Source organism: Anopheles moucheti, chromosome X (genome assembly GCF_943734755.1).
Source record: "Anopheles moucheti chromosome X, idAnoMoucSN_F20_07, whole genome shotgun sequence".
In the NCBI taxonomy this organism is placed as follows: Eukaryota; Metazoa; Arthropoda; class Insecta; order Diptera; family Culicidae; genus Anopheles; species Anopheles moucheti.
The window spans coordinates 13,322,493-13,336,203 of NC_069142.1; the positions used below are offsets into that span (position 1 = coordinate 13,322,493).

The 13,711-nt window shown below is 44.6% G+C and overlaps 1 protein-coding gene across 2 annotated transcripts; it reads left to right on the forward strand.

Moving 5' to 3' along the window:
• The first annotated feature begins 1,373 nt into the window (after nt 1-1,373).
• Nucleotides 1,374-10,499, forward strand: LOC128306792 (E3 ubiquitin-protein ligase Nedd-4-like). 2 transcript variants are annotated; one of them, XM_053044404.1, is made up of 11 exons: nt 1,374-1,883; nt 2,627-2,727; nt 2,857-3,147; nt 3,405-3,513; nt 3,576-3,721; nt 3,800-3,881; nt 6,185-6,860; nt 6,966-7,090; nt 7,167-7,465; nt 7,532-8,224; nt 8,294-10,499. In XM_053044404.1, the coding sequence occupies exons 1-11, from the start codon at nt 1,818-1,820 to the stop codon at nt 8,394-8,396; spliced, it is 2,691 nt and encodes an 896-aa protein (XP_052900364.1). In that variant the 5' UTR covers nt 1,374-1,817; the 3' UTR covers nt 8,397-10,499. The 2 variants fall into 2 exon arrangements, with proteins under 2 accessions (XP_052900364.1, XP_052900365.1); XM_053044405.1 differs by having other exon boundaries at nt 2,857-3,138.
• Nucleotides 10,500-13,711: the final 3,212 nt, after the last annotated feature.

The following is a 13,711-nucleotide window of genomic DNA, read 5'->3' on the forward strand; positions in this document are numbered from 1 at the left end:
ATGTGAGGAGGCGGAGGTCGTCAGTGGCAATGACCTCCCGCAAGGAGAGTAGACTGACAACTGAATCTTGGTAATTAGGGACGGTGTTTTTTTGCGTTAGTCCATGATCCATTTAGCCGGATCACGTAGAAACAGTATCTGTAGACGTTGGGTAGATGTAAATTGCGAATAATGTCAGCAAACGAAATTATGCTCAATTTAGTATTGTTTGTTTATAGGGCACGTATGCGAATGTACGTGTAAAAATTGCAGGTATTTATTTATTGCGAATTGCTCCGCTAGTTGATACTCCTCCGTGCAATGTTTATACCTGTTGACTTGATATTTGACGAAGCATGTATATCGAAATGATTGTATATGCTTGACGCTTAGTGTACCGTTCGATTATCAACTGGTGGAACAAATAAAACACACTATTATTTACATACACTCGTTTTTTGGTGTTGTATTTGTATAAGCGCTGACATCACGGAATAAAGAAATCTCTATTGTAAAGAAAAAATAGTAGTGACCTAATAACTTTGATAACTTTCATTCCTTATCTGGAGGTACCTTGCGATTTATATTCCTAAAATCATCAGTTTTATTTGTCCAACAATATTTTCTTCAGTAGCAAACACAAATAAAAATAGTAAAAACAAGTTTCCCGAGAAATGCCTGGATCTATCCCAAACGCCACATTTAGACCTAGCGCCCTACAATTGTATGTTGAGTTATGTGGGTAGTTGAGGTATTGAAGGGCTTGGACAATATGATCAGGACAAATCAAAGAAGCGCCATCTACAGTGTGGTGTCGTAAGTCTGAGGTCTTGTCTTCCACGGAAATCTAGAATGTCAATGAATTTGCTTATGTTTATTCGAAGTTTATACGAAAAAACGTTGTAGCGAACGAGTATTCTTTTTTGATTAATGATTATTGCATATATCTCGCAACATAATTGCCCCTTTTCCTTTTCAAACCACCACTGTACGAGTCACCCTGTGAAGGCATCTGTTTTGTTTTTTTTTTTCAGTGCGAAACAAAATGTCAAGCTATTTGTCTAGCAATATGTATACACGAGCCAGCGTAGCATGGAAATTTTGAACAATTAATCTTATTTTTATGTAATCGAAAAGCATAAGCATAAGATGTTAGAGGTTTTATTGCTGCAAGGGACATAAAGCATACGTGTGTTAAATTTTCAAAAAAGGGAGTAACGTATCATTTCTGTGCGACGTGTAGACTAGCCATAATCGCTGTCTGCCTTTTTTTCTGTTTCCGTGCGCAACACAGACAGCTCGCAGTGTTTATTAGATTAGAAACGAAATTTCGATACCATTAATTGTATGTACTGTCGTATGTTTCGTACGGATGGTGGTTCGGGAACGCTAAAAGTGGGCAAGTTTAATGTACGCGTCTATGGTGTAGCTTAAAGCTTTCCATCGTTTGATGTGGTCGCAAAAAGGGGAACTCCATACAGGCGTCCGGCTGTCATCGGCTGCATCTGAATGCTTGCGGACGATGTGACCCGTGTGTGGAGCATATTACTCCGTAGTGCTGTGAAACCAGACCCACCCAGCTCGGGTACCGCGACTTGGAGCATCCGCGTGCCCGTGTAAATAGTGCAGTTCGCGTGCCGAACTTGCACGGATCTCTGTCACAGTGCCCGCGTCCCAATCAACTGCCAACATACTACCCTAGCAGTGGCAGAATCCATCAGCATCAGTGGGCGAACACGCTTCAACCGATCAGCCACCAATCAACCGATCAAACCGACACGATATTGTTTTCCTGAGCATTTTTTTTTTAACTTCCGCCCTTGTACGCCACCTGTGCCATGGCTCAAGTCGACGAAAACGGCTGTGCGGGAGCGGCATCGGATGGACAACCACGGATCGACAGTGTAAGTTTGCGGAACATCCGTACCAGTGCGTACTTTGCACTGATTAGATCGCCGGTGTTAATCGTGCGATGGCTCTTATCGAATCCCCCAACGTTTCCATTCGCTTGGTCATCGTTGTACCATTCTTCTGCTGTCCCATTTCGCTCAAAAACAATACCCACGGGCAGAAAGGGCTTGATAACAGTTCGTTCAGGGTATGTGTGTGCAGGGAAAACTAGGGCCCAGAAATTGCTGTACAATGAGTCATACGTTCCTTCTACGCACGATGTGGAAAAAAAAAACACACAACAACACTGCAAAGTCCAGCGCGGTTGGTTGGCGAGCAGCTTCCTGCTTTTCGTTACCCCAATGCATGGTAAAATCGATTGACCATTCACATTTGACATTTGCAGGCAAGAGAGTGTAACGTAAACGATATGAGCCGCAACCATATATGCACAGAATGGTAAAAAAAGGAACGAAAAATGCACCCAAACATGAGGCTCCACTTGTTTATTTTTTCCGTTTTTCTTACATCGTGGAACACGCAGGTCCACTACACAAATGTGAAATCGAACAGCAGTAAAAAACCATCACAATACTGTTTGTATTATTTTTTTTACCCTGAGCCATATTTTGTAGGATGAGAATTGAATGAAAAATTTGTTGAACTAGTTGGATTCTGCTTAAATTTGTTACATTAGAGCTTTTGTTGCAGCAATATTTATAGAAACAGCCTAATATACGCTTCTTTCTCGTTGTAGTCACCTCCCAACTTGGGGGAACCATTCGATGGAACGTACCCGCTGCGGATTAAGGTTATTGCTGGGCTGCAGCTGGCAAAGAAGGATATTTTTGGCGCCAGGTAAGCACACAGGCAAAATACCAAGCTGATGATAAACGTTCCATAGAACGCTTGTCCTAAAATCTAATTAATTTTCGCCCCTCCGTCTTTATGTGGTTGTTGCGGTGGTTTTTGGTGCCGCTTTTGCAGTGACCCGTACGTGCGCATTGACGTAAACCAGATCAACGGCGACGCAACCGTCCTGTCCAAGTTCACCAAAACGAAGAAGCGGACGCTCAATCCGAAATGGAACGAGGAATTTATCCTGCGCGTGAAACCAACCGAGCACAAGCTGGTATTGCAGGTGTTCGACGAGAACCGTCTAACGCGGGATGATTTTCTTGGCATGGTCGAGATATCGCTCGAACAGTTGCCAAAGGAACGGCCCGGCCATGGAATTCCGGCCCAGAATTATCCACTGCGACCGCGCAGGTCAGTTCGGTACGCTTGAGTTTTTTTTTTCTTATAATTTTATTTCGTATAATTTGTGTTTCTGTTGGGGTTTTCTGGGAGCATATGTGGAGTGTTTTGTTGGGTTTGTTTTTAATTTTGACTTTTTGGGGTTTTTGTTTTGGTCGGTATTGTTTTGCTTGCTATCAGAACAGAACATTTGAATTGTACACCCGTTTGAACAATGTAACTCTTTTGGTTTTGTTTTTGTTTTCGTTGGTCTGCTTTTTGTACCCTCCTTTTTGCAGCGCTCGCTCAAACGTACGGGGTGATCTACAACTCTACCATGCGTTTATGGTCGATCAGTACCCGAACGAGACAGACTGGGAGATGATTGAATCGAACCCGGCCCCAACGGTAAGTTGTAGAATGGTACATCGGGAAAATTCGATATGACGAAAATCCACTGCTCGTTGCAGGTCACCAGCACGACACGTACCTCGACCAGCAATGGTACCACCGGCGAGTTGCCGCAGGGCTGGGAAGAACGCCAGGATGCGAATGGGCGCACTTACTATGTCAATCACGTTGCCCGATCCACCCAGTGGGAAAGACCCACGGCAGTGTAAGTGCGCACGATGGCTAAGCTAATCTAACCAATGTCCCATACGCGTTCGCTCACCTGGTGTTTAATTGTCCACAGGCCTATGGAAACAATTGCGGAAAGCGATATGGATGTAGCATTCCAGCGTCGCGTGCATATTAGTGTAGACGACAGTGCAACGGTAAGTGCCTCCCTATAGCCAGGCCTATCAATAGGATTCGCTCTTTAGCAGCACTACTCGGCGGAAGGGTGTGACTTTTCCCAACCGTAAAAACCGCGGCATTTCCAACAATGGTGCATGCGTGTGCATGAGAACGAAGTGTCCATGCTGTTGTTTCTTCCTGTTTTGATTTAGGTTTTCTTTTTGTATGTTTTGTTTTGCATCCACTTCTGCATTCTGGCATGCATTCGTCACATGTCGGTTTTTGGGTTTGTTTTTTTTTTCTGTTCCACGCGCGCCATATGCACGGCAGGATATGGATAACATTAGCATCGATAATGATTCGTTCGACAACATCGAGGAGGACGACGAGCAGGAGCGCGCATCACCGGTGGGCATAATTGAGGAGCAGGCGGGCGAAGCGATTGGGCCGAACGCGGACAACGACGAGGTTGGGCTGGATGCGCTCGTCCACGGTGTACCGCCGGCCACAGCCGGAGATTCTTCGCCGGAGCGCAGTCCCGAGGTTTCGATCACAGAGTATCTGCTCTGCGGTGATGGATTAGAGGTTACTGTGACATCGCACCAAAGCACGGTTGCAGTGTGCGCTGCATTGTTTGTTCAACTGAGTTGCATATGTTTAGATCGTGTGTTGAGTCGCTCGTTTACTGATGTGTTTCGTTTGTGCTGTAGTGATATCGCCTGCTCTAGCACACTTCCTTCCAAATTCGCCAATAGTTGATTGATTTGCATTCATTTTTATTACTTAACTGTAAGAAATCTTCCCGTAATTTGGCACACGCTCATTATTCTATTCACGCGTTTCACGTCCTCCCATCGGTTGGCAACCATGTCTAACCGTGGTTAGTCGGATACGGGCAGTATCGGTTCCGATCTGGCTGCCCTGCAGTTGAACACTTCACGCAGCAATTCCATTGTTTCATCGTCTACCGGAAGCCTCACGGCGAATGGTGCAACCGTTGCCGAGGTCCACCGAACGGATGGTAATGAAGAATCTGCCGTTGTACTGCGCCCGAACTCGGCACAGTCCCTGCGAGCGTTGCATCTCAGCACTCCGCCACGATTGCCAGCAGCGCTGGTGCGTAGTTCTAGCCGTGCCGTTCCCATTCCTAATGCATCCCGTGCTCCAACAACGATGAAACGGTCCAGGTGCGTTTTCTGGGACGTTTTCAACGAAACCCGTCGCCACTTCGCAACTCGCTCTTATTTTCTATCCTTTTTCCCTATTATGTGCCGGTTTTCACCGTGGTACGTTTGCTGTTGGTGTATGATTTTTGATTTATAAAAAAAAAAAACTCAACACAGAAGTGCTATATCAAGGTGGACAACGCTCCCGGTTCATCGTACGGCACCGACAGTAACGCGGGAACATTTTAAGCTTACCGAGGAAAGTGTACCGGACAATGTAGAGGTAAACAGTAGCCTCGGTGATGGGAATGACGAAATGTTCTGCTTTCTGCGTTGCCATCGTGTTTATTTTTGCTGGAGAACAAACCATATGATGAGGGGCAAAGAAAAGTGCTGTCCTGTGTACGCAAGGATTTTATTCGCTCGTTGCATTTTTGTGTGGTGTGGGTGTGTTTGTGTGTGTGTGTGCCATGGGTTGTGTTGTATTGCTTGATTGGTAGTTTTGGAAATTTATGGCATAATAACTCTAGCAAAACGTGTCAACTGTGTGCTCAATGCTTTATCTCTCTGTTTCATTCAATTCGTGGCGTTTTTTTTTGTGGCGAGTTTTCATTATTAAACTAATGCAAATTTAAATCTTCTTCTGCAACTTTTTTATCCAAATTTCCATCAATCTCTTGGATCAAGAAAAAAAACAGTCAACCTTCTGATAAGGAGTTTAATTTATTCAAGTGCTTTAGTTGCTTTGGTCCACATCATGGGCAGTAGCGAAAACCTCATTAAAAGGGAAACCCGTTATGTGGGTTGACTGTAAATGTAAAATGTAAAATTTGTATGTAATAGTTTGAAGGAATTGCTAGTGAATTGCATTTAGTGCAGAAATACCATAATTTACCGTGTATTTTAATAGTACGCCGTGTTAGGGGTATTTTGCAGCTCATGTGTACTGTATTGGAAATGTCACAATTTGTCATTGCAAGTGTTTTTGCAGCTGCTGTATTGTTTTTTTTTGCATAGCAACAGTTTCGCTTGAAAAGATATTTGCCTTCAATAGCTGGAGCATACGTGTGTGTGTGTATATATGTCCAATAGTTGCTAGGTTTAGACGTAACGAATCATTTCGCAGTGTACGCCTCATACTTATTACGATTCCGCTCTTTCCATCCACAATTTAGGACGGCGAAAATGGTGGTGTGCAGCTACGTTCGGCTGCACATATGAGCGAAGGTGGCCGCAGGTCTTCGAGCCGTTCGTCAATTGGTAGCGATAATAGTTTGCGCGCACAGCAGCAGCGCATCGATGCAGCGGAAGAGGAAAGCATGGGTGGTACCAGCGGTGCGGTAGTACGAAGCGGTAGCAGTAATAGCAACAGCAGCAATGCGAGCGTTAGCAGTAACATCAACGGTGATCGACGTCCTTCTACCAGTACCGGGAACAATAACAACAACGGTGCCAGCACGTTCGGGACAGCCGCGCAGGCGAACCATGGTAGCAACACCATCAACAACAACGACACCAGCGACGATCGATCGTCGACGCGATCGTCGTCGACGTCCAACGATAACGATTCCACCGGCAGCAGCCCATCGGGTGGTGGTGGCAGCTCGACAATGCTACCGACCGGCTGGTCGATGCAGCTCGCGCCGAACGGCCGTGTGTTCTTTATCGATCACAACGAGCGCAAAACGTCCTGGGTCGATCCGCGGACGGGTCGTGCTAGTCCGATGCCGACCAGCCAGGGTGCTACCGCGCTGAGCGATGTTCGGCGTCCGGAGGATGGGCTTGCACCCTTACCGGAGGGCTGGGAAGAACGGGTCCACAGCGATGGTCGGATTTTCTTCATCGATCACAGTAAGCAACTTGCAGGCACTTAGCGCTAAAGGGAGCATTTGATGATCTTGATTCTTTTTTCTTCTGCAACACACACACACACACACACATTCACGCACCAACCAGACACCAGGACTACACAGTGGGAAGATCCACGACTGTCTATTCCGACGATCGCTGGACAGGCGGTTCCTTACTCGCGCGACTATAAGCGAAAGTACGAGTACCTAAAAACGCAGCTGAGAAAACCGGTAAGTGTTTGTGCAAACATTTTGCGTTGCTAATAAGTTTTACTAATTTTTGGTTTTACACCACAAAATAAAAAAGCAAAACGTACCGAACAAGATCGAAATTAAGGTGCGCCGAGCGTCCATCATGGAGGATTCCTACCGGATTATTAACTCCGTCACACGGTTGGACCTGCTGAAGACGAAGCTGTGGATAGAGTTTGAGGGTGAAGCTGGACTGGATTACGGTGGTTTGGCTCGCGAGTGGTTCTATCTGCTTTCGAAGGAAATGTTTAACCCGTACTATGGACTGTTCGAGTACTCGGCTATGGATAACTACACGCTTCAGATAAACCCCTATAGTGAGCTCTGTAACGAGGATCATTTGCTGTACTTTAGGTGAGAAAGGTTAATCGAATCGCGAGTACCACAGCTTCCCTAACCGTTTGTTGTATCTTTATGTAGATTTATTGGGCGCATCGCCGGTATGGCCGTGTACCACGGTAAGCTGCTCGATGCGTTCTTCATTCGGCCGTTCTACAAAATGATGCTACAAAAACCGATCGATCTGAAAGACATGGAGGCGGTTGATACGGAGTACTATAACTCGCTCGTATGGATCAAGGAAAACGATCCGAGCGAGCTGATGTTGACGTTCTGCGTGGACGAGGAAACGTTCGGGCAGACGACGCAACACGAGCTGCTGCCGAACGGGGCAGATATTGACGTGACCAACGAGAACAAGGACGAGTACATTCGACTCGTCATACAGTGGAGGTTCGTGTCACGCGTCCAAGTACAGATGCAAGCGTTCTTGGACGGGTTCGGTTCGCTGGTGCCGCTCAACCTGCTAAAAATCTTCGACGAACATGAGTTGGAGCTGTTAATGTGCGGCATCCAGAATATTGATTTGCGCGATTGGAAGCGCAACACACTGTACAAGGGTGACTACTATCCGAACCATGTCGTTATTCAGTGGTTCTGGCGTGCCGTATTGTCCTTCTCGAATGAGATGCGTGCGCGGTTGCTGCAGTTTGTAACCGGCACTTCACGCGTCCCGATGAACGGTTTCAAGGAGCTGTACGGGTCGAACGGTCCGCAGATGTTTACCATCGAGAAATGGGGCACGCCAGAAAATTATCCGCGGGCACACACCTGGTAAGTGAAGCGTTGGTTGCAGATCGCAATCCGTTGCCTACATTTTCTCCCTCTCTCGTTCTGCAACAGTTTCAACCGACTCGACTTGCCACCATATGAAAGTTATATGCAGCTGAAGGAGCGACTCATTCAGGCTGTGGAAGGAAGCCAAGGTTTCGCGGGCGTTGACTAGGAACGGTACATCGGATATTGTGCTAGCCAATGGTTGGTGGTGGCCGCATGCGAATCAAGCGACGCGAATCAAACACGCACGCCGTCCAGTAGGTCATCAACAACATCCGGCAAACACACACATCTAAAAACAATTCAACCCACACACACACACACACACACCCATGGACGGTTTCGTTCGGTCCATGTCGTCGTCCTTTGCTATGCCCAGTGCTCTCTTCCGTGTGGTTTGCCTGAGGAGTCTAGGGATGAGGCAGGGACGGCTCATGACAATCAGTACAGATGCAGGTGTGGTTAGTTAGGTTAGCGTATTAGCATAGCTAGGATAGATAGGAAGACGGTTGAACAGTACCCTTCCCTTTTGTGGGTCATTGGTTGGACGTGCTTAGGAATGAAGGAAGGCCGACAGCAAACGGTGTAACATTATAGCCGGCTATTGAAACTTAAACAAAGTGATATTTGATACCAGCTGCCAAAAAAAAAAACATTATTCTGAAGATGCAACAAATGCAATCCCGCACGCGCGTAACACGAAACATCACTTCATCCCGTGGTTCCACGCTGTACCTATTTGTAGACACCAAACATGCAGCTACTTTTGCTGAGGGATACTATGCGTAGGATGTTGTAAAATCCGTTCGTGTAACTAAACAAAACTCCAAAGATAAAATATCGCCCATTTTTTGCAACCATTAACACTAGCGGCTAGAGGACTGAATAAGAAGAAGAAAAAAAAATGCTTACCTCCTTCATTTAATTAAGTCGTTAGTATAAAGCGAAATAAGCAAAATTAAATATTTATCTGCAATGCTAGCTATATATAGATATCAGCTCTTAATTTTTAGCAATTCAGAAATTGGAGGAAACATCGCTTCAATGAAACAAGGCGCGAAAGTGGGAAAGAGAATGATCGGTAGATGAAAAGGGAAATAATTTATCTAGGGTTACCCCTATTGTCAGTGATTGAATAAAGATGCGGGCTAAACAATGGCAAGCAAGTGGAATAATAAAAACAAACAGGATTCACTACAACTCGCTACTGCATCACTGGAAGCAAAGCTGAGGCGCTCGTTTTTGGGGGTAATCGACTAAATTCTAAATTTACTGACTTAAAGTCGCCGTAGTGAATGTTATTGAATGATTTGGAGATAATAAGGGATAACCAAAACGCCTAAACGAAAAGTATGTAGATGAAATTGAACCTAACCGTATAGAAAGAAAAAAAAATACGTCTAAACACTTTAATGCAAATGCTAAAAACAATGGTTAATATGAAATGATTAAAACAAATACGCAGAAAGTCGAACACACTAACATGTTAATGATGCTATTAATGCTATTTTAAAACTGAAAAAAAAACAAGAAAATGTTACAAAGAAAATAGAGACGAATGACACGAGAAGCATTAAAAAAAAAAACAAACAAACAAACAAAGGCTGTTAAATGTGTGAGCGTCCCACGTGGAGCGATTGTGGCGGTGTTGTTTTTTTTAAACAATTCCGTTTTAGCTCCACTCTTATACCTTCCCCGCTCGTTCTTCAGCAACTTTCCTGCTTTACTCGTGTTAATTAATTATTGCCGTTGTGGATTACCGTATAAGTAAAATATAACAAATCGTATCTAATCCTGCTGGATTAACAAAAATGAAATGGATACGGAGAGAGAGAGAGAGAGAGAGAGAGAGAGAGAGAGAGAGAGAAGGGAGCGAGAGAGAAAGAGAGAAAGAGAGAATAGGGAAGAATAGTGAAACGAATATTTATATACGAAGAAGCCACCCAAGCATTGCGGCAACGGGCTTCTGCTGCCAAGGCCAGAGGCTTATGAAGCTATCTATTGATTCTGTGCTAGTGAACTGCTGTTTGTCTGAGACATGATATGAAAATCAAACAAAAAAGACAAACAACCACAAGGGATCGAGGGATAGCGAATTATTGCGCGCTTATGTATATGTGTTACAATTAGCGGTTAGGTGTGGCCTGTTCGAATGCGGTACGTTGAAACGAGAACCCAGTTGAGATCTTATTAATGGTTCAGTTAATTTGTATGTTAGAGTTTAATGAAACCGTTTTAAATAAAACCGAAACATATGACACGTAACAGAATGGAGCAAACAGTCTATAACAATGTACAAAAGTATAGCTCATTTCTTATACCACTGCGTTGCTTCCGCTTTTATTACTTGTTTCTGTATATTACTTGAACGCTTATTTGAAAATATAGTGTTTGTACAACACTGTACAGTGTATTTTATCATCTGATTCCAAAAGAGTACTCTTGAGTACACGTGTGATTGACAGCCGACCGGCAGAGGATCTGACGATAGATGGCGCTAGGAGACATCGCGATCGGTGGCACAAGAGGATTTCCGATCATTAGGGGGAATGACCGAGAGGCCTTGATGGGCAGGATTTGATCAACGAATGGCACTCCAACAACGAACCCGATGACAATCGACGTCATAGTTTTAGTCTTGTTTAATAAAACTATTTTCTTTTTCTTTAAAACATAAATTTGATCGGTTGTTTTTTTTTTGCTTCGGAATCCTCTACGAAAATTTCAAACCATCTCCTATACGATAGGAAACAAGTAAAGCTTGTAGTATTGGAGATAATAATACCCGTGCAATTGGTGCATTCTAGCACACCTACCTTCTTGATATGATTAACAAAATTCGCTTGACTGAATACAGCTAAATACGCAACAACCTAACCTTGGCTTGATTAGTCTGCCATTCAGGATGGTTTTCTGGTGTTTTCCCCACGCAAACGCCTACCGTTTGCAAATATCATCCATCTGGATCAGCTTGCTACTTCGTGATCTGTTATTGTTCGAGATTCTCATGCGCCAAAAAAAAAAAAGACGGCAAAGAAAATGGTAGAATAATTTAGTTCATCTATGAAAAGCGTTGCGAAAACTTCTTACCACTCGTTCCGAGCACAAGCGATGGTCCGTTTGCACAGATTGTGCGACGCCATGATGGTGCAGGTAAGGCCGTTTACCACACGCTGTTCGACAACGTGTTTTACACACAACCGTGCTCAGAGAAACAGAAGCATCAAAGTGTTGTACGCGATTTTTGTTTTTTTTTTATTTGCCATTATAAATATCTTTATTTTGCTTCATATTATACTACGATACGTGTTTAAAATTAAGTAACGCTAATCGCTACATTTACGGCGCAGGACAAGCGATGCGATACCCTCCCTGGAAGCAACACGAGAGACTCTCGAGCGTTTCTATTTCCCCCACCGTCGGCTAAGCGGCGAGCAGCATGCAGAGCAGCAGGTGCCAACTCTGCAGTTGCCACCACTGCCCCACAAACACATACAAACACATACACAAACACACGTGCGCGCGCGCGCGCACATACATACACGTTTCCACAGTGCCTGTAATATGATACATTTTACACAGCTAGACTACCATTAAGTGCAACTACTACTAAAACACTACTACTACAGCGATCCTGCCAGCGCCAACGCAGTGCGTGCCGTTCGGCACAACTGCATCCCCGGGCGGCGACACGCAATAACGCGCGTTACTAATCTCTATTACATGCTACCCATTTTCGTCGCTGTTTACTAAGCTAAATTCCTTGCGTTAAAATGTGTAAAGGCCGTACGTGCGGCGTGTAAAGATATTAAAAAAAAGCTACGGTTCGCCTATGGCGTACCTGCGTGCATTCCGCTTCTAGCGTGTCCTGTGCCTTGGCTCGTGACGAGATGGAGGCACCGGAATGGCTAAATAGCAGGACAGAAAGGTTAGGTAGAATGGAAAAATAGTGTTCAACAATTCTGTTTCTCTATGTTCTTTTACTTTCTCTCTCGCTCTCTCTCTCTCTCTCTCTCTCTCTCTCTCTCTCTCTCTTTCTCTCTCTGTGGAAACTCTCATAGATTAATGTACTCCATATCTAACTGATATATGAGGCACTTGTTTAGAAGCTGATAGTACTGTACGGCCAAATATGTGCATGTAGGCATGTGTGGAAAGCGGCTGTGTTTTGTCTTTAAATTAACCCCTGATCAATATATGTTCTCTGAAAGTTTGGATGCGTTTACTATTATGACTTAATCGCAGTACGTGTCTATGGCGGTGGCTGCTACAGACGGCTGGCTGCCAGACTCCTATTAAAGTTTGCTCGCCAACAGGGTGCAAGGCATTCGGCATTGTGCGCACAGGAGCAGCATTGAGCAGCTGCAATATTCTTAGGCCGTTCAGCAAAAAAAAAAAAAACAGGAAAAAATGGAGGCAAGGTGACATTTTTAAAATGTCACCTTGCACCGCGGAAGCGGGAAGGCGAAACAGTAAGCAGAAGTAGAGTGTGGAGTTGGACGAAGTATGGATCCCATCACTTCTGCTTCCGTTTTGCGCGGGGCTACTAAGCATCGCCGCAAACTAAATCAAACTTTCAATAAATATTATGTAATGTATTTTCGTTTCCGTAAGCAGTCGTGGAGAAGCAAATATGAATATTAATAAATAAATAAATAAATAAATAAATAAATCAATCAATCAATAAACAATGTTCAATAAATTAACATACTAACTGCATCGAATCGTCCACTCGATGGGCCCGATTACGACTGTGCACAAAAACGCTCGTTCTACAAAACCATTCGTATTAAAACTGTTTGTTGCGTGAGTATGTGTGTGCATTTGTATGTGTGTGTGTGCGTGTGTGTGTGTGAGTGGTTGTATTTTTTGTGGCAAACGTCCATTCCCTAGCACCTATGCAGGCAGCCTTCCGGAAACGCTTGTACATTAACAACGCGCCACTCCAAATGTAGCTGCCATAAAAAAATCACCATATCCTACCAACATCACCAAACCGGGAACTCTACATGCCTGGCGGCACTTCTTTCCCTGGTCGGCCATTTTACGATCCCTGTGTATGTTCTGCGGTTCTCTTGTGCATGTGAGATGCGTGTGTGTCGATGCTTTTTTCTTGCTGTGTTGTGTGTTTAAAAGGTGCCTAAACTAACTCTTAGTAATGTATCAACTAAATACTGCCCGCGTCCAAAAATTCTTCAGGTTGAAGGATGTTTTGTGTTTGTTTGGAAAAGGGGCCGGGAGAAGATAAGAAGGAGGTCCACTGTTTTGCACTGTGCCAAAAGGGCAAAACGGCGTGCCGTTTAGTGAGGTATATGTCCGTGTTTCGTGCAGCACACCTGACGCAAGTAAGACTGTGTATGATTGAGAACGGAGAGGGTTCGACATAATCAGCAGCACAGCTCAGGGAGGTTGGAGAAGGTACGGGAAACATAAGCGGAAGAATTGTGTTGGCGAAAAACGGAAGGATGCAGCGTTAAGAGGGGG